The sequence below is a fragment of the Callithrix jacchus genome, chromosome 11 (assembly GCF_049354715.1).
Source record: "Callithrix jacchus isolate 240 chromosome 11, calJac240_pri, whole genome shotgun sequence".
NCBI classification, from domain to species: Eukaryota; Metazoa; Chordata; class Mammalia; order Primates; family Cebidae; genus Callithrix; species Callithrix jacchus.
The window spans coordinates 89247628-89269007 of record NC_133512.1 but is presented as its reverse complement, the minus strand read 5'-3'; the positions used below and the strand labels follow the sequence as shown (position 1 = coordinate 89269007).

The 21380-nt window shown below is 48.6% G+C and overlaps 1 protein-coding gene across 8 annotated transcripts in view; it reads right to left on the bottom strand.

Moving 5' to 3' along the window:
- Window positions 1-260: 260 nt before the first annotated feature.
- Window positions 261-21380, bottom strand: part of VIPR2 (vasoactive intestinal peptide receptor 2) — a 104812-nt gene continuing 83692 nt past the window's right edge. For 6 of the 8 annotated variants that reach the window (XM_035254217.3, XM_035254222.3, XM_035254216.3 and 3 more), the window contains 8 exons: window positions 14617-14758; window positions 8422-8659; window positions 7594-7654; window positions 5879-5948; window positions 5522-5613; window positions 3364-3493; window positions 3252-3293; window positions 261-2703 (listed from right to left, as the gene is read on the bottom strand). In XM_035254217.3, the coding sequence (XP_035110108.1) occupies window positions 2530-2703; window positions 3252-3293; window positions 3364-3493; window positions 5522-5613; window positions 5879-5948; window positions 7594-7654; window positions 8422-8659; window positions 14617-14758 (949 nt within the window). In that variant the 3' untranslated portion in view covers window positions 261-2529. The remainder of the gene's footprint in view (window positions 2704-3251; window positions 3294-3363; window positions 3494-5521; window positions 5614-5878; window positions 5949-7593; window positions 7655-8421; window positions 8660-14616; window positions 14759-21380) is intronic. The other 2 variants (XM_009002748.5, XM_035254226.3) reach the window with 2 other exon arrangements.

Here is a 21380-nt window from a genome sequence, read left to right as displayed (position 1 = left end):
GGCGCTGCTCACCTATCAGCTGCCAGTTGGAGGTTCCCCAATGGCGATGCTCTGACAGGGTTCTGTGACTGTCTTGAGGGATGGGCGGCCGTTTCCAACAGCCTCCCTGGTGCAGTGTGGCTGGGGGGACCCTGCCCACCCTCTCCGTCCCCATCCAGCTCTGTTTTCATCTGAATGCAGCAGCCACAGTGAACATGGCAGACTCATCCTCTGTGCCCCAGGGCCTCAGGTCTCGTCAGAGCAAATTCTTACTCAGCGTGCAGATGTGAAGTCACATTTTATTGAAGTATTTACACAGCTCATTCCTGCCACGTGGAGGAGTCTGAGACATTCTACAGATGATTACAGTTAAAGACATCTGCTGACTGCTAGGTCCTGCATCCCCTGCTCACCAGGTATCTGCCAGGAACAGCGGGCAGCCTGCCCCTCTACCAGGCAGGAGGAACCAGTCCTCAGCTCTGCTGAACACTGTCCCCTGCACATACCTGAAGGCTGATGACCACCCACACCCAACCACCTGATGGTCAGCCACACAACCAGGGCCCGGTAACCACCTGACCACGATCGTCATGCCCACTTCCTCCGTGTCCCCTCTGGGTCACAGCTCAGTGTCCACACCTGGTTACTGTCCTAACACCTTCAGTTACCACAAATCTTTGTTTCCTCAAAAGCCTGAGTTGGTGGGGGATGCCCTCTTTGTCCTTTTAAAGCCACGAAAGGCTAGGGATGGGTCTCCCAAACCCTACAGGGAGGAGCAGCAGAGGGGCGGGGTGGAGCCGATGGGTGGGACTGAACTTGGGGTCTGCAGCATCCACCTGCCTCCCTCTCACTGCACTCCACACACTCCACCATCCTTTCCCGGCCACCTGCCCTGGGTCATTTGCTCCCCAACATTAGTCCCTGATGGAGCCTCTGCAGCCCCCAGAATTGGTGGGTTAGTTGTTCTCTAGATTTTCTGACCGCCTTACCTGCATCTCCAAACTAACCTTGGGCTCATTCTCCCCAGAAGTCCAGGGATGAGTCCATTGCAATAGAGTGGTATGGCCAGCATGGGGTATGCAGGATGGGGCCTGGCTGGTGTGGCCCAAGGCATATAGGATGGGGCGTGGTTGCTGAGGCCCAGGGTATGCAAGATGGAGCACTGACCATCGAGGATTGAGGGGTCTCTGGACACTGCTGGTTTGCCATCCTAACAGCCCCTCTCTCTGGCCTCATTTTACTGGGGACATGGGTTTTCCAAACCAAGGTGATGCTGTCAGGATGTGTGCACTTCCCTGTGGCCGTCTCCCAGCACAGCTGTCTTGACCTTTGGCACCTCGCTCCAGCTGGGGTCTGTGATGGCACCAAGGCATGGGAAAAAGATGTTCATTTTTAAGGGGAAAAGTCAGATGCACTCAGAACAACCCAGCCCCGCTGTCGAGGCACCTGGGCTAGGAGTGGGTGGCCTGCTGAGGTCTGCCAGGTGCTGCAGGGACCAGGGCATGTCACAGGCATGGAGACTGCACCCAGATGTCCCTACCCTTCTGCAGCCAGCTCAGCAACGTCCCCAGACACCCTCTCCAAGTCTGCAGGTCACTCTTCGCCTGGAGGAACAGCCACTAGGGCTGCTGAGCGCCAGCTCTGGGGAGGAGGGCTTGAAACAGTTGCCTATGTTGTTAAAATAATTCTCCATTTGGACAGAAATGATTCTAAGATTATTTTTGTTAAAAAGATAATAGGTTTCTGGTTCCCACTCAGCTATATCTCATGCCCCACCTGACCCCATCACCAGGGGCTGCAGGCCTGGCTGTAGCTGGTCTGAGACTAAGTGTTGGGCTCTGTGGCCACCACAGGGTGGTAGGTGACCTCCCAAGGCAGAGCCAGGGCTGCTGAGGGGCCTCCCAACACCTATGTGGAGGGCGCCCCTCCTTCATGACCTGCTTCTTGATCTGGTGGTCTCCTCAGCCCACTTTCCATAGGGAGGCATAACAGCCCTGTGGGGGCGGCTGTGCCGGGCCCTGTGGGAAGAGTTGGGTAGGGAAGGGTTCGGGCAGGCCAGGTGGGAACCCCAGGAGGGAGGATGGGTTGCCCTCACATTGATTTATCCTGGTCCTAATGTCAGGGGGCCCTGACCGGCTTGCCTCTGTCCTGCAGGCGAGGGGGCTGCCCTGTGGGACCTGGGAGGCCACCCTGAAATGGCATGGACATCACCTGTGGTCGCCCAGGCCCGTGCTGGGCCATGCAACTGCATTTCCACATTTCCTCCTTGGCTTCTCTATTCTCTTCGAAAATGGATCCAATGATATGGCTGAAACACACGCTGAACAACATTATCTAAATGCTGGAGTTTAGATCGAGTCAATGACAACAGGACTCCATTTCCACGTGTGGGGTTTGGTGGACAACCAACTTGACTGCATGAGGACTGTGCTGACCTGCCCGACAAGGTGCCTGGGCTTCTGGAAGGAGGAAGCCAGCGTCAGCCCGCATCAGCCTTGCATCAGCTCCAGTACCATGGGCTCCCGCTGCTTCCAACAGGCGGGGGTCGTGCTAGATGACAGAGGTCTCCGTCTGCAGGAAGGACTGAGCACGGGAGCCACGGTGGAACTGCAGGGCGCCCTCCGAGCCGTGGCGGGAGATGGAGGAGCCACAGACCCTGTAATCCCGGCTGGAGGATGGAGTCGGGCACTGGCTTCGCCATTTTCGCTTCAGCTCGCACTGCACCTGGGGAGGTGAGGGCACCAGGCAGGGGTGTGTGTGTGCTCTGAGGAGCACGGCCCATGAACCTCCAGCTTTCCCTCCTGCCTGACCCTACATGGATGGTGGGGCTATATCTGTGTCCTCGTCAGATGGACAGAAACAGAAATGGCTTGGGGAAGAGACGCTGGAGGGAGTGGGAACTGAATGGCCAGGTGAGGGCCAGGGGGACGCTGCTCAGCTTCCCGGCTTTCTGGGACTCACAAGCAAGACGCTGACCAGGGGGAAACACAGATTCTGTCTAGACCTGGCGGGGAGCTTTCCCGAGAGGCTCTGAGAGGACAGCAGTCGATGGTGCCCAGGGTGGACGGAAGGACAGGGGGTTTGGAAGCTCGGCCCAGAAAGTGGGCTTGCCTGTGTCACTATGGGCTCTGATGGGGTCACAGAGAGCCATGGGGGCCTGGGCAGTGGGACTGGCCCACGGAAGACAGGCGCACGTGGGGCCACAGACTGGGTTGGGCAGCATTTCAGGAACCAATTGAGTACCCGCGCCTGGTTCCAAGGTGGCCACTTACCTCACTGTTCAGGAAACAGTAGAGGACGGCCACCACCAGGCCCTGCAATGAGAAGGGGTGGTCAGGCAGCACCCCCTTTGTTGTGGGTGGGCCGCCGCCTCCTCACACCTACCTGGAATGACCCAAGGCACAGTTCAAACAGAATCTGGTATTTGGAGGAGATGCTGATGGGAAACACGGCAAACACCATGTAGTGGACGCCAAACAGCGGGATGAGCAAGAGCGTGGACTTGGCCAGCCTCCTGCACAGAAGGAGAGGAGCCAGCTCAGCTGCTGGACCTATGAACCCTCTGCATGCCTGGCAGGGTCTTGCTCAGGACCAGGCAGCTGGGTGTGTGTGGGGGGGGTGTTCCACACCCCTCTCCCCACTGCTGGAGTCGCTGGCTAGCAGGAAAAGCCACTGCTCCTTTATGTTTATGTCTGAGGCCCTGTGCAGATCCAGCATTCAGGACCCGGGAACACGCATTTCAGAAAGTGTTCATTTCTCCCAAATTCCCTCACAACGACACATGCTGTGCCCCAGGGTTCATGGCTACCAGGGCAAGATTCCTTGTAAGTGACCCACAGCCTATAGGGGCCCTGCCTGGGTGCCCCGCCCATCCTGAGGCAGGTGAGGGTGCCACATGGGATGAGAAGGCCAGCTTCCACCGTGGCCACGTGCATGTTTAAATGATGAGGGTGACGCCTGCTCCCGGGCCCGTGGCTCATAACAGCTGGGCTCCGTGGGAGCCGGCCTTTTCAGTCAGCAGCAGAGAACTCGCCTAATCCCCACTATTAACTCGTCTGAAGTTTGCTTGAAAAGAGGCCTCCCTGTGGCTGAGCTCCTGGCCCTGTCCAGGGAGGTTTTGCTACTTCCATGACAGAGAGTTACACAGAAAGACCTCTCGTGGCTGCATGGGTGTCTCGGCCTTTTCTGTTGTCCTGGACCGAGAACAGATTTTATTGTCCCCACTTAATTCTGTTTCCAAAATAAAAGTACCCATCTCCAAGTGTATTTAACAAACACTCCCAAAGAACCAATACAAAGGAACTAAACAAACTACACAAGATTCATAGGAAATCAAAGCTCCGCCTGAAGGCCAAGAACAATCTTGTTCCTGCTTCTCTGCCGTGGCAGGCACCACTGGCCTCCCAGGAGCAGGGACAAGGTCATGCTGCCACGCAGGGTCTGACGTGGAATCCTATCCCTCACGTGGACAGGCAGAGATGCACACTCCCTGGATTTAGATGCCACATGGCAGAATTAGATTCTCTGGTTTACCAAACTCTTTCACAATACTCTGGTGCCAGGCAGCAAATATCCAGCAAATATCGATTCTGTTAGTGACATTATGATTTTCATTTTACAGATGAGGAAACTGAGGCACAGAGCGGCAAAGTGACTTCCCTCAGGCACCAGCAGTATCTGCACCCAGCTTTGGGGCTCTTGGCCATGCTCCTGCCTAATTGCCCCTCCCCAAATCCATCCTGTTTTCTAAGGTGGGAGTAAAGGGAAACGCAGGCCAGGCACCCTCCTGGCCTGGGTGGCAGGGGTCCTGTCACAGAGCAGCTCTGAGCACAGCTGCCCTTCCAGCCCCAGTCAATCTGGGCCCGAGGTGCCTTCTGGCTGGGCCAGCCACTTTCATGCCAAGCCAGTTTCACACCAAGTTTAGTTTATACTTGAATTTTTGGATTTTCCCTTTTCTTTATAAATGTTAATATAAATTTATGGAGTCTTTGCATTACTTTAGAGATTTCCCAGGTCATCATGAATTAGCTGGATGACTGGGGGTGAAACATCTGCCCTGTCTTCATCTACTGAAGGGCAATCATGATGCCATGTCATGTAATCATGCAGGGAGGAAACACATTCTGAATTATTAACTGCAAGGCCTGGTATTAGGACTGGCAGTAGACACGTGGACATGGACCATGTGGTCTGAGCGGGAAGACAGAATTAAACGTAAAATCAAAATAATGTGTGGCCAAGGAGAAGACAGATTGTGTAACATGCAAGTGGGCGGAAGCTTAAACAAGCCAGCTCACTAAAGAGGACTTTCTCCTGGCCTTGAAATAAAAGAAAGGGTGGCAACTCTCACAGTCACCAGGGAAATGCTGCCCAGGACCTGTCTAAGCTTTGGGCAGGAGCAGAGCCCTGGGGCCCAGCTGCGAGGTGAGGCGTGGTGGAGGTGGAGGTGTAGTCACCATGGTTCCAAGGCCTTCCTGGCAGCGCTGGGGGGTTTCCACACAGCATCCCCCCCAGGGTGGCCAGGCCGGGGATACACACTCACTTGTACTGTGACTGGTCATTGCCGCTGACATCTGGTGACGTTAACTTCTGCAGCAAAATTCTTATGATACTGATGAAAAGGACAAAATTGACCTGCACAAAAGAGATTAAAAGTTTGTGAAACTGACTCATAGAGACCTAACTTCCCTGAAGTCCACCTGATTTCCACCCTCCCCTCCTCCTGAAGTCCCTCCCTCCTTCCTGGGAATTGCCTCTGGGGGTCCGAAGCCTCAAGAGGTCCTTTTCTGGGATGGCTGAGTGGAATGGGTCATTTCTGTTTAATAAAGGATAGGGGGCCCGCTGTCTGCCCAGTTGCGTGACTGTACAGATAATCCACATTTCAACAGGGGCTACTTACAATGATGGAGATTAAAATCGGTATTCGTATGACCCACCAGGGCACACTGTGGTCGTTTGTATCCCAGCAACTGTGAGAGAGAGAGATGGGAAATCAGGTTACCACCAACCACTCTCGTAAGAGGGGCGCAGGAGAATGAGGTCTGCTTCACATCTGCGCCTGCCTGGGGGGTTGCCTGCCCCTCCCAGTGTGCCTGCTCCCTGCACCGCAGAAGCATCACTTCTCTACACTGACAGATCGTAAAGGAGTCTGTCCCAGTGAGTGATTGTGTTTCGTTTTATGCTCCAAAATGATAGTCTGCTTATAGGGAGGAGGGACACAGGCACAGTCCCAGAAGCCAGGAACAGGCAGGACGGTGCTAAAGCCCTCCTCTCTGAGCATGAATGCTTGTGTTGGCCCCATCCAGCCAATGTCATGAGCAAAGAACCTTCCTCCTGAAAATTAGCTTCCCTCCACCTCCCAAATGGTGTGCATGTGTGTGGCAAACGGTTCAAAATGTCCTTAGAATGACTGAGGTGGGCGAGCCGCCAGCTCTCCATCTCATGGCACATGGGGTGTCTCCAGCAGGAAGCTGTGACCCCTGGCTGGTAAAATGCCTCAGTCATTTCCCCACAGGGTCCACACCCTGTCCTGGGGGTGTGCAGCCCTCCCACAGAGCAGAATCTCCATCACAGGCCTGGGTTCATGAACTCCCTCGGAGGATGAGGGCAGGAGGCTTCCAGCTGGTGCAGCCTCAGATTGGCCTGAAGAGGGACAAGGGGCCCAAGCCTGCAGCCGGCCGAAGGGGACCAAGGGGGGGCCAGTCCCCAAGGCCAGAAGTGCCCCTGCTGAGTCTTCCCAGATCGTCAGGTACAGAATCACACAGTAACTAGACTAGGTGGGTGTTTTAAACCACCAAATTTTGGAGTGATTTGTTACTAGCAGTGGATAAGTGATGCACACTGAGGCCCTTTACGAGGTAGGATATTTGTGCTGGAGTCATGTGTGCTGGTATCTGGGCCATGGTCTCACTCAGGGTGAGCAAGGGCAGAAGCGCTCCGGGCTGCATGAGCCAAGACCAGCACTCAGGAAGTGCCAGGTGCCCTCAGCACCATCACCTGACCTTCCACACTTCAAACAGCGTGCTGGAAGTGCTGGGTGCCCTCAGCACCGTCACCTGAACTTCCACACTTCAAACAGCGTGCTGGAAGTGCTGGGTGCCCTCAGCACCGTCACCTGACCTTCCACACTTCAAACAGCATGCTGGAAGTGCTGGGTGCCCTCAGCACCGTCACCTGACCTTCCACACTTCAAACAGCGTGCAGGAAGTGCCGGGTGCCCTCAGCACCGTCACCTCACCTTCCACACTTCAAACAGTGTGCAGGAAGTGCCAGGTGCCCTCAGCACCATCATCTGACCCTCCACACTTTAAACAACATGCAGGGCACTTGGTTTTCTTCTGTGGACATTGCTGTGCCCACCAAAGGGGCTGCCGCAGTCTCTGCCTGGCTGATCCCAGTCTCAACTGCACTGTAAAACCTGGCTTACTTTCTGTCTCTCACATGGGCTCCCTCCAAACACTCCAACCTCAGCATTCCTCCCCAAGAATCTCCCAGATGCTTCCCGCAAATGCTCCCTGTCCTTCCAACCAGGTAACCTTCTGGCTTCCAAAGGACTTCATGTTGCCACATATTGTCGTGCCCGTTTTTGAGGCCACGGTCTGGGCATGGACTCACCCCGTGTCTTCTAAGTAGAGCCTGGCCACAGTCCATGCCCCGATGCAGATGGTGGGGAGGCCTGTGGAGAGACGCCTGGTTACACAGGCAGAGCGGAGCCACGCATGCACACAGATGGGTGCCCTCACCAGCAGAACCCTCAAGGACATGCTTTCTCATAGGAATATGAAGTGCAATTTCTTGTTTAAAGTCTTCGTAAATATTTACAAGTTTATGCTCATGCCTTAGTAAGCAGTGAAGATAATTACACACATGCTTGAGAGCTGAGAATCTGATGACGCTTTGAGACTTGCCATTCTACACAGGAAGTGTTATTACTGGAGGCCACGGAGGTAAATGTGCCAGGGAGGAGATATGTTCACTGATTTTGGCCACCTGAGGAAATATTGGCTGCATCTGCCTCGTCCCCTCCATGAGGATGTCCCAAATTTGTACCCCTTTCCAACCCTGGGCAAGGTAAGACTTCCATTACCTGGTGTGGCCTCAACTTCTCTCCTCTCTGATCCCCACCCTCGTGAAAGCTGAACTGGGTTGAGGTGGGGAGGAGGAAATTGTTCGGTTACTTGTTAGCAGCCCCATTTGAATTGGTGTCAAAGGGGCCATGAATGGGGAGTATTTTAGACTAGGTTCCTGGTTACTGGAAATATTAACGTGTTGTTCATAGGAGCCTCCAGTCATCCTAGAAAAACTCTTCATAACATGACCCTGACATGCATTCTATGGGGACAGCAAAGCATTTTTCTGAGCTGAAAAAGTTTGCATTGTTTAGTCAGATGGGCTGGGAATTAGGAACTTGGGGGGTTTGTGGGTGGGAAGGGGCACGCTTACCCCATCCAATCAGGAGGTAGGCCAGGAAGCACCTTCCTGGGGGGAGCATGGCCACCAGGAGGGTATGGAGGTAGAGCCCCTCCACCAGCAGCCAGAAGAAGTTGGCCATGATGCAGTATTGCAGGAAGACCAGGCTCAGCTTGCAGCCCACCTGGAAACCGCAAACAGAGGAGAGCAGGACCCAATTAGGCGACAACAGTTCACAGCAGGCTGCTCCAGGATACAGGGCGCTTGGTATCTGTGCAAGGAAGGAGGAGATGCCAGGTGCTATTGGGAAGGGGTTAACACAGTGGCCAGGGCGCTGGCCTGGAATGCCTTCTGTTAGCATCAGGCCCTGTGTATATGTGGCTCCAGGGGATGATCACTGCAAGATAAACTCAGCAGAGGCAACTGTGAACAGCCCTCCCTGAGAGGAGCTCACTCACTGCTGCAGGGCCAGGAGTGCACTCACTGCTGGAGGGTCTTAGGGCTTCCAGCCCCCTCGCCCTCGAGCACGAGTGCAGGTAGAGGGTGCAGCACCCACAGCTTCCCTCACTAGCAGCTCAGGTGAGCAGCGCTTGGGAAGAGAAAATGGACCCACATCAGGCCCCCAAATTTTCCTTTAAATTTCTGACAACCCTGTAAGTTCCTCAATTGTAAAAAACTGGTTTTAATGTTAGGTGACCTAATTAAACCTTAAAAAAGGGGGAAACAGGAGAAATCTGGCAAATAAAATATTTTATGAGGAGGTTTTTAAAAGAATTTTCACTGGGAAAGTATAAATAAAATAAATCTATTTTAATCTCTCAGACCTTCTTCTAACTAAATGTACCAGGCATTTCAGCTTCATGAGCAAACATGAAACTGCTACTTTTAATCACTGAGCTTATATAAAGTGTGCTGAAAAAGGATAGTATTTTTATTTCCATTCTTATTCTATATTTATGTTCATATATATGTATAGATATAGTCATATGTAGGAAGCACATATGTACAGGCAGATATGCTATATATATATGTCAGATAGATATATTTATTTGTGGGTGGACATACTTATATATATGAGTGAATATTACATACATATGGGTGGATATAATATACACATTATCAGATGGCTATCCCTATACATACATATGGGTGAATATACTTATATACATATGGGTGGATATACTTATATTTGGGTGGATTATACTTATACATACATATGGGTGGATATATTTATACATATATATGGGTGGATATACTTATACATACGGGTGGATATATTTATATTTGGGTGTATTATACTTATACATATATGTGGATGGATATACTCCTACATATATATGGGTGGATTATACTTATACATACATATGGGTGGATATACTTATACATATATATGGGTGGATATACTTATACATTCATGTGGTGGCCTTTCAATTTGGCCTCCAGGGTCCTGAGAGCTGCTGAGCCCTGCAGGCTGCCCCTGACCTCCCCAGTGCTCCGGATCTGCCTTGCCTTCATCTGCGTTTTCCTTTTCCTAAGCATAACAGGGTAGGTGCTTCATTGTTTGAGGCAGTGCACAGGTGAGAGTTACCCTCATTGTTCATCTTTGCCACCAGGGCAAGCCGAGCACTTGCACGCGGATCTCAAGTGTTAACACTTGCTGAATGGACACTCAGATCCCAGCAAGTTCTGCCCTGGGCATCAGGACAGAGCCTCTTACATGGAAAGACACACATGACACAGCCATGAACACAAGAGAGTCACAGTAGGTCAATTTGTAACTCATTGCCACTCATTTGAATAAAATGAAATCAAGTTTTAAAATCTCTGGGCAGTGGGATTCTGGGATGTGGTGACTCATCTGAATGCAACTTGCCTGTCACTCAGTAAAAGACCCGATTTTAAACACAAGGAGGAGTAAACCACAGATGAACCAAGATACAAATGAACAATCTTAGAATAGAAACCTCTTAATCAAGATGGGAAATCCGAAATGAAAACAAGAAATGCTAAAAGGATAGAAGGCAATTTTTGGTTATATGAACTTTAAAAACTTTTAGATGGCAAAAATACCATAAAAATATAATTGATGAATGATGAATTTGGAAATATATTGACAATGGAAGTGACAAATGGTTAATTTTTACAACACCGATATTACAGATGAATGTGGTATTTAGAGCGCCGGAACAGCTTGTGGAAAGATGCCACTTCTCAGCAGGTGCCCTGCCCCGGAGTGAGCGTGAGAGCCACAGAGGCAGTGCCAATGCCTACCAGACAGGCAAAATGGCAAAACCAGTCATGTCTCCGGGCTCTGGTGTGATCCTAAGTGCACCTGTCAGCTGTCTCAGCCTTTTGGAAAGCAATCTAGCAAAATATATTTACTACAATGTAAAAATACACGTGCAGCTGGGCACGGTGGCTCACGCTTGTAATCTCAAAACTTTGGGATGCCAAGGCGGGTGGGTCACCTGAGGTCAGGAGTTGGAGACCAGCTTGGCCAACATAGTGAAACCCCATTTCTACTAAAAATACAAAAAAATTAGCCAGGTGTGGTGGCACCTGCCTGTGATCCCAGCTACTTGGGAGGCTGAAACATTAGAATCACTTGAACCTGGGAGGTGAAGGTTGCAGTGAGCCGAGATTGTGCCACTGCACTCCAGCCTGGGCAACAGAGTGAGCATCTGTCTCAAAAAAAAAAAAAGAAACAAAACAAAACAAAAAAATAAGTATTGAAGCTTCACCTGCTGTGGGATGTGTTAGTGGGTGGGAGCTTGTCACAGGGGTGGGGACTTGTCATGGGGGTGGAGCTTTGTGATGGAATTAGTGCTCTTGTAAAGGGACCCCAGCATTATCCCTTGCCCCTTCCACCATGTGAGTCTGACCTGAATCTCCCTCACCCCTTCTACCACGTGAGGACACAGAGAGGATTCAGACCCGAATCTCGTGATGCCTCCATATCGGGCCTCCAGAACCGAGAAGTAAATGTCTGCCGTCTGTGACAGCAGCATGCCCAGATGGAGACAGCCTCACTGGTGAGTCCCACCCAATAGAAATAAGAACACTAGTCCATAAAGACGCATGTCCAGTGACGTCTGCAGTGGCAAAAGAGAAAAATCAAGTGCAGAGCAGGCCCCGTGCTGGGCAAGGGCTACATGGAGAACGCCAGGCCATGCGAGGGGGAGTGTCCTGCCTGACAGCAGGCGCCAGCCTGGAGGGGCTCTGGGATGTCCTGCTGAAGTGGCAAAGAGGATGCAGAAAGAGTGTGAAGATTCCATTTTCTTTCTAAAATGGGAACACAAACATCTCTGCATTTTTTCCATGTGCCCATTCACCAAGCAAGCACATTCTGTGAGCATGGGAGGTTTGGGGAATGACAAGGCCTCCACAGACTTCATCTTCTACAGCGTGACTTTCAAACCACATCACACAGGCTCCAGAGCATAGCAGGAGGGGCCTGGCAGGCCACAAAGGTCCTCCAGGGCCAGCTGCCACCCACAGCATTGATGTGAGAACACCTGGCCAGGAGACACACCAAGGCTCGGTGCCCGATCAGCAGCTGGTCCCTCCTCAGCCCTGTGACCTTGTCGGGGAGCCTCTGTGTGACTGTGAGTACATGCAGGTGCACACATGCATGTCAGGCAGGCAGGACTCAGCTTAGTGAGCCTGGGGGTGCACTTTTGGGAGTCCCATAGAACCTGCTGTGGCCACTGTGAGAATAAACAGCAGGTTTGCTCCACGCCCGGGGCAGCCCAGGGCCCCAGAGGAAACTGTGTCTCTAGACCACATGGAAGGAGCCAGGAGGAAAACTTTTCATGTTTTCAGCTGATCCTAATGTCATGAGAAAAAGACCCTGCACCTATTGGGGGGGCTGCCCCTCGTGTTCTGCTTGGGAGAATAATCTTGGTTTAGTGAAGCCGGCTGGGAACAAAAAAAAATCCAAAAAATGCAACCGGAAGGAAAGATACTCTTCCCTTTCCTTATGCCGAGGTCTGACTATATTTCTGGCTGACTTGTTTACTCAAAGTGTGAGCGTTCTTTAGGGTACAGTGAGAGGGAAGACCCAGCTCACCTTCCATCTGGCCTCAGGCACCTCCCCTCCCTCCTGGCTGCTGTCCCCTCCCTCCTGTGTCTGCTCGCACACCTTCCCTTTGCCTCTGTTTCCCCTTGCTGGTACAGGAGTCTCGGGGCACCTGGCACAATCGGCAAAGCTGTCTCCCTCTGTCCTCACAGAGCTCAACTCCAAGAACCGGGATCCATGCTGCTGGGGCTCCTGGGCTCTGGGCCAGTTGCTGGGTTTCCCTCAGCTCCGTTGCCTCATCTGTGAAATGGGGCAACTGCTCTTTTAAAGGCGAATGAGTGTTCACCCACGGTGTCCACAGAAACAGCCTGGCCTTCAGAGAAAGCTCCATGCCACATACAGGGGGCCAGCCCTTCCCACCGGGGCAGCCACACTGGCTCAAACCTGCCCTGGCTGGGAGATTCTGGGCGCTCCTCTTGGGTTGAAGCAGTGGGGGAGAGTAGAGATTTGCTGCTCCAGACCAGCACCCAGTCCCACTTTCTACGTCGCAGGTCCTCTGGGGTCTGTTGGGGTCCACTGAGGGTCTGTTGCAGGTCCTGTGGGTCTGTCAGATGTCCTGATGGTCTGTCATGGGTCACGGCTTTCTACACTGAGGGTCTGCTGAGGGTCCATCACGGGTCTCGAGGGTCTGTCGAGGGCCATTTCTTTCCATGTTGCGGGGTCTGCTGAGGGTCCGTTGCAGGTCCTGAGAGTCTGTCAAGGGCCACCACTTTCTATGTCACAGGACCTCTGGGATCCGTCAGGGTCCGTTGAGGGTTCATCATGGGTCCTGATGGTCTGTCGGGGGTCCTGAGGGTCTGTCAAGGGTCAGTTGCGGGTCACTGCTTTCCATGTCATGGGTCCATCGAGGGTCTGTCATGAGTCCCAGTAGTCCTCTGAGTGTCTGTCAAGCATCTGTCAAGGGTGACTGCTTTCTTCATGAAGAGCTAAGGGCAGGGAGATCTGCAGAGTGAAGCTTGAAACCATCTTGGTGAGAGAGAATCTGACATTGTCCTAATACTTCTTACGGGCTTTTACCACAGTTACACATGTAGGGAGGCCCTTGTCCCAGGAATGGAACTCCAGGGCCCCAACTCCACCTGGGGACAGGGGTTTGCCAGGTGAAAAATCTTGTTTTTCATTTTGTTATCACGGCAAATCTGATTCACATGCATCATGCGCCAGGTTATCCCCAGAACCACATTTTCTGCATGAAGACGACAGCCTACGAAACAGCTGATGTCTGTGCAGTTATAAAGGGCTTTACTCTCTTAAAACTAAGTTAATTCAAGTCTGTTTAGACTGAGCAACTGTGCCAGCATATGGACCTATCTGCGTGGAATGCGGGAGGAGAGTTCGGCACTCCTGGCTCCTTAAGAAGAACCTTGGTAGCAAGGGTCTCAGATCAAGAGTGAGGTACCAGGGGTATGAATCTTTCACAGAGATGCTGGGCATGTGAAGTGCTCTGGGCCAGCAGGGATGTGCTTGGTAGAATGACCTGCGTGTAGGAGGCACTCAACAGCACTTGCCGTGTTAAACTGACTTGATTAGGTGCTAAATAACCATCAACAGCCACCACAAATACAGCCAAGGGAGAAGGGCCTGGGTGGAGTGAAACACCCTGTACTGCATTTATAGGAACTAATAATTAAGATTATCCTCACATCAAAGAGCTGGACCCAAGATATTCACAGACCTGCAGCTGGCTTCACAATCAGGTTTTGCATGGAATTTACCTGTGACACACATCGAGTTCTTCCAGCAGTCTGGAAGGAAGCATTTACTGCTCAGAATCTAGGAGATTCAGATAGAAAGCAATGGAGTTGTGTGTGTTCATCTGGGCCAAGATTTCCCAACCCAGATGTGTGTGAGGAAGGGTGTGGCTTTCTTCAGTCTAGGACTGCGGGGGTCAGGGCTCAGGGCCCTTTCATTTCCCAGCCTTGATGGCACCTGGGACCCCCCACCCTCCCTGCCTCAGCACCAACCCCACGTCTCAGCTGCTGATGGGGCCTGCTCTGGCTCCAGCCTCTCTGCCAGTCTTTCTGTTTCTCAGCTGTGACCCTGTGTCCTGACAGAGATCCTGCACCAGCACTGAGTCATCGTCATCATGAGAAGGAGGAACAGAGACAAAGGGACAAGAGGGTGGGACCCTGTGGTGGGGAGAGCCTCACCCAGGAGGATGGCTGGTCGGGGCAGTGCAATGTGCCCGAGCTGGAGTAGAGAACGTCGTCCTTGACCAGCACTGAGATGGCTCTCAGGATGAAGGACAGGAACAGGTTCAGGTGGATGTAGTTCCTGGTGCAGTGCAGCTTCCTGAAGTGGAGGAGGGGGGAGAAAGGGATTAGGGGGGAAGGGAGGGAGGGACGAGAGAGAATCAACACTGATTTTGGAAACACCCTAATAATCACCTAGGTGGTTTTAATCTTAAAGATGTTTTCTTTTTATGGAAGTGAATCATTTATTTATTCCTCTATCATTGAATCTTTAAGTTTCTAGTTTTGCACTGTGATAAATATTTTTAATTCTAGAACTTTGGGAGGCTGAGGCAGGAGGATCACTTGAGCCCAGGAACTTGAGGCTATAGTGAGCTATGATGGTGCCGCTGCACTCCGGCCTAGGCCACAGAGCAAGGCCCTGTCTCTAAAGAAGAATTTAAAAGTAAAAAAATAATAAATGATAAATATTTTTGCACATACATCTTTTCCCTTATCTTGTACTATTTCCTTAGGTTAGATTCCTAGAAGAGGATTTTACGGTAAAAGCATAAGCCAAGTGGCACTCAGTCCAGTCCCTGCCATGGCAGGAGCCCATGTCACGGGTGTGGAGGCTGAGTGGCTGGTACATCTGGCGTTTTGGGGCTTGGGCTCCGGGCCCTCAGGCTGAGGACTGCTTTTCTGTTCCATCCCTGAGTCTCCTTTTTGCTCTGACTCTTCCACCTTGAGCAAGGAGGCAGCATCAGCCTGTCCTCAGCGAACTGATTAATACCTGGCCCTCGAAGGTCTTACTCCAGTTGATGCATAACTTCCTTTGTTAGGTGGGAAAAACTGCCTTTTCTAAAAGCTGATTTTCTCCTAGTCACACTAATGCTGTGGAAGGCAGACCCCACACCAAACCTCTGGGATCACTTGAGAGCCAGTCTCTGGACCTGGACCAACACCTTGGCCTCCTGGCCTTGCCTGGACTCTGCACATCACCACTGCTGGCCCTCATGACGGATGCTTGTCGTGGGTCAGACCACAGGCCAGTGCCTCCCCTTCTCCCACTCACAGTGACTTTCAACTCTTCGTGCCTCTTGACCTGTGCTCTCCAGTCAGCTTCCATGAGCTACACAGAGCAACGGAGACTGCAGTGTGGTTAGTTCAACTAATAACCTAAGGGCTGCGTTTGACATTTTCATTACTTTTAATCAAATTTTAAACTGGAAGCAGTGTAAGCTCTGTTTCCATTACATGTCCCTTTCTCGTCTCGGGAGCACCATCTCTCGCTGCAGCTGCTGTGTCATGCCCGGCACTGCGTTGTATGAGTGTGTCGCGGGTGTTTGTGCTCTGCCTAGCACTTTACCTCAGTATGCCACGGGTCTAACTGATAGTGACAGACTGAGTTGAATGATTTTTTTCTATATGTGAATGGAACACTGTAACATGAATACTTTATGGAGGCAGCATGAATTATAGTAATACTTGTGTAAATCATACTTAGTTATAAAATGGAAACACGGGCCGGGCGCGGTGGCTCACGCCTGTAATCCCAGCACTTTGGGAGGCCGAGGCGGGTGGATCACGAGGTCAAGAGATCGAGACCATCCTGGCCAACATGGTGAAACCCTGTCTCTACTAAAAAAAATACAAAAAAATTAGCTGGGCGTGGTGGCACGCGCCTGTAATCCTAGCTACTCGGGAGGCTGAGGCAGAAGGATTGCTTGAACCCGGGAGGCGGAGGTTGCGGTGAGCCGAGGTCATGCCATTGCACTCCAGCCTGGCGCCTGGTGACGGAGTGAGACTCTGTCTCAAAAAAAAAAAAATAATAATAAAATAAAATAAAATGGAAACACTTGTTATTTTAATTATAATACTTATTTTTCTAGTTTAAGAAATAACTGTGGGCAAATTTTAAAATGAAAAATGAAGGCATACTGCTGGTGCAGAACAAGGTAGAGATGAGAAACTCATACCATGACCAGGGAAACAGAGAGAAATAAAAGAGTTGAGGGTATGAAGCAAATTTCACCATGAATGGCAACCGCAATTTGCTGTGGCAGAGAAAAATAAAAAAGCTCTGTTAAGATCTTTTTTTTGAGATAATGAAGTGGATGAGATGAAGAAATGTTTTTAGCAAATACATATTGAATTTGAGAAGCTTCCTATCAACAATTAAAAAAATGGTTAAAATCCTAACAAAGGAGGTCAGTGAAAATGGTGGCATAGGGACCATTAAGGAAACACCAAAAAACCTGGGAAAAACTGCTGGAATCAACCAGAGCCCAGAGCCCTGGAAGATACTCAAAGGCTTATGGCAACCAAGTGAACCCTTAGCCTGGAGAAAGGCCCTAAATAGGCAGAGAGCATGCTGTATTTAACTCACCTTTGCCCCAGCCTACCCCAACATGGTGGTCATTTTGAAGACAGAAACCCATGCTCCTATTGTGGGTATTTGGTACTGGAGGAAGTTCATAAACCCAAGGAATTGTGTTTGTTTTGACCTTTCTGTGGGTTCTGGGCAAAAGACTCAGATTTCTCAGGCTGAGAGGCGGTTTTGCAGACATGCTGGAAGCTGAATGTATAAGCTGCTGCCAGCTCAGGAAACACTTGGCAGTTGAAGCAAACAACAGGCTCTCTGATGGCCTGAGAGGAAAACCTGGGGGTAAGAATCCTGGAGAATAAGGGCTTCAAGAAGCTCTTACATGAAATGGGGAACCTAGAATCCAGGCGCACATTCAGGGCAGAAAGGACCAGAGAATCCCACAAGCTCTTCTCTCAGGCTGCTCTTTGTACTCAGCACAAGCAGGCAGCGAGGGCTAAGGCAGAGCTGGAAACAGTCTGGTTAAGCACTGAAGGAGTGCTTCCAACACAGAGCCAGCCTGCAAAGGCGTGGAGAGAGCACTTTTTTTCTTTCATTTTTTTTTTTAATCTCTTTTGCTCCAGGTGTTTGTGGAAATCTCTGTCTAACAACCAGCTGATGACTGAGCTAAAAGTATAGAGGCTTCAGAGACCAGCAAAGACCAAGAGTCTTTATAAAAATAGTTAGAAAGTCCCCAGATAAACAACTACAACCTGCAGCAAGAAGCAACAAATCCTAGAGCGGGGAGAATGTGATTCCAGAGTCATCACATCGGAATATTCAAAATGCCCAGTTTCAACAAAAAAATGTAAAGCACAAAAAGAAATAAGAAAATATGGCCCATTTACAGGAGAAAGAAAGTGAATCAACAAAAATTGTCCCCGAGGCATCACAGGAAATATATTTACGTTAAGTTTCTGCCTTCAAGTCACAGGCAACAACTTTAAATAAACTATCTTAAATTTGCTTAAAGAGAAAACAAAAATCAAAAAACAAAACACCATGGAAAAAAAGGAAACCAGGAGAATAATGTCTCAACACACAGACAATATCAATAATGAGACAGAAATTACAACAACCAAATACAGACAATATCAATAATGAGACAGAAATTACAACAACAAAATAGAAATTTTGGAGCTGAAATGCACAATTGAACTAAAAAATTTACTAGAGAAGGTCAAAGCATATTTCTTTTTTTTTTTTTTTGTGATGAAGTCTCACTCTGTCACCCAGGCTTGAGTGCAACGGCGTGATCTCAGCTCACTGCAACCTCCGCCTCCCAGATTCAAGCAATTTTCCTGCCTCAGCCTCTCGAGTAGCTGGGATTACAGGTGCCTGTCACCACGCCTAGCTAATTTTTGTATTTTTATTAGAGATGGGATTTCACCATGTTGGTCTTGAACTTCTGACCTTAAGTGATCTGCCTGCCTTGGCCTCCCAAAGTGCTGGGATTACAGGCGTGAGTCACTTCACTGGCCTATATTTGAGCAGGCAAAAGAAATTATCTGTGAACTTGCAAAGAGGTAAAATGAAATGATCCAGTTTGAGGAGCAGAATGAAAACAAAGGATGAAGGAAAATGAAGAGAGCTCAAGAGCCTAAGAGGCTTGTGGAGCTCCGTCAAGTGCACCAGCACATGCATGCGGAGTGCCAAAATTCTCAAGTCATGCAGAATTATGAGGAATCCTGAACAGCCAAAGCAATCTTAGAAAGAACAAAGCTGGAAAACGAACTGTCTCAATTTCTAAACTTACTACAGACTACCAAATAGTGTGGCACTGCATATAGATCAATGGTACAGAACTGAGAGTCCAGAAATAAACCTACACATCTTTGGCTGTTTGGTTTTTGACAAGGGTACCAAGGACATTCAATAGGGAAAGAATCGTCTTTAACGAATGGTGCTGTGACAAGTAGATGTCCATATGTAAAAGAATACAGCTGGACCCCTACCTCACAGCACGTTAAAAATTACTCAGAATGAATCAATGACCTAAACGTAAGAGCTGAAACTGTAAAACTCCTTTGAAAAACATGGGAGCAAATATTCATAACCTTTGGATTTCTTGTGTACCTGAGGTGTCAACCACAAGTTTATTAGGCTCTGTTGGATTTCTTATGCTCTTATGTATGATATCAAAAGCATAGCAAGAAAACAACAGATAAAGTGGACTTCATCAACATTAAAAACTTTTATGCATTAAAGGACATTACTAAGAGAGTTCAAAGAAAACGTACAAAATGGGAGAAATGTCTGTAAATTATATATCTGATAAGGAAATATATAAAGAACTCTTAAAACTCAACCACAAAACCCAATTAGAAAATGAGCAAAAACTTGACTATAGATTTCTCCGAAGAAGCTATACAAATGGTCAATAAGCACATAAAACTGCGATGTATCATTGTATCATTGCATACCCACTAAGAGGGCAATAGTCATAATAATAATAAATTTAAAAAGAGAAAATAAAAAGTATTGGATGGGATGTGAAGAAACCGAAACCCTCACATATTGCTAGTGGAATGTAAAATGGTACAGTCATTGTGGAAAGTAGTTTGGTGGTTCTTCAACACAGAATTACAATATGTTCCAGAATTCCACTTGTAGGTATATGCCCCAAAGACTTGGAAACATGTATTCAAACAAAATGTGTACATGAATGTTCACAGCAGCTCTATTCACAATAGGCAAATGTCCATGAGCAGATGAATGGAAAAACAAAATGTGGCATATCCACACAACTAAATATTATTCAACCATAAAGAGGCATGGAGTTGTTGTGGCTGGAACTTGAAAACATTATGCTAAGTAAAGACACCAGTCACAAAAGGCTGCATACTGTATGATGCATCCAGAGGCGGCAATTCCATAGAGAGAGAAGGCAGATTCTGGTTTCCAGGAGCTCGGGGGAATGAGAGTGACTGCCTAATGTGTAGGGGCTTCCTTTTGAGATGATAGGAAGTTTGGGAATGAGACAATGGTGATAGTTATGCAACACTATGAAGGTGCTTAATGCCAAGGAATTGTATACCCTAAGATGGCTCAAATGGTAAATTTTATGTTATGGGTATTTCACTATAAATTTTGAAAATCTACTCTCCCCTTCAAATTTTTAAATTATGGCCAGCTGTAAAACAATTTGGATTCTTGCATAAAAAATAATTTTTATCCAAAAAGATGTTAAAAGAAATTTTTATTTCACTTATGTAAACATTGTTAGAGAAATATAAAGAACAGACTAAGAAAGATATTTTACAAAAAGTGAAAAATTTCAATTAATCCAAAGTATTGCCCACAGAGTACAAACCCTTTCTAACATTATTAAAGATCATGGGCTGGACACGATGGCTCACGCCTGTAATCCCAGCACTTTGGGAGGCTAAGGCGGGTGGATCACCTATGGTCAAGAGTTCAAGACCAGCCTGACCAACATGGGGAAATCTCGTCTCTACTTAAAATACAAAAATTAGCTGGGCATGGTGGTGGATGCCTGTAATCCCAGCTACTCGGGAGGCTAAGGCAGGAGAATCGCTTGAACCCAGGAGGTGGAGGTTGCAGTGAGCTGAGATTGCACCATTGCACTCTAGCCTAGGCAACAAGAGTGAAACTTTGTTTCAAAAAAAAAAAAAAAATTATAACGGATCCTTTAACTTAAAACTTGAAAAGTTGCAAGTAGTTTTCTTTGATTTTGATGAGTTGTGTGGTTAAGAGAAACTCACTGGGCAATACTTTGAATACTTCAATTTCAGTGGAATTCCAAGTTTATAAATAAATGTCAATTGATAGCCAAAAAATTTGAAATTATAGGGTAAGTTTTTTTCATAGTTTCCATTTGTCAAAGAATTCAATTACATATACAAAACTCAGTTTCTATTATGACAGACACTGCTCCAGCTATGGTAGGTCGAAAATCTTAATTTAGTGCAATTCATTTAGAATTTAAAATATTAGGGACAGATATTTCCATGATTGCTTCATTCCACTGTATAATACTATTGAAAGTATCTGTGTTCCATTTTATGAAGCAGACTCTAGAAAAATTACCAAGAATGTAGTTGTTAAAATCTTCCAATATTTATGTGCAAATGCTTTGAATTGCAGAGAGTTTACACAACAGTAAGAAGAAAGCAAGAAGACAATGAACTTAATGATCTTGTGTTCTTTGCCAATGCTTGGGTGAGTCATGGAAGAATTTTACAATATTCACTCTACTGGTAAATCCAAGTCAAGATTTTCCTCAAACAATAAGTGCTTTCCAAATATTCAGTAATCAAAGGCAAAATGACAATATAATTTATGGTTTCTCACTGCTGTCTTGTTGACTTTGAAACCTTGAAGAAAGGAAAGTTCATTTGTGACATAGCTAGGTATG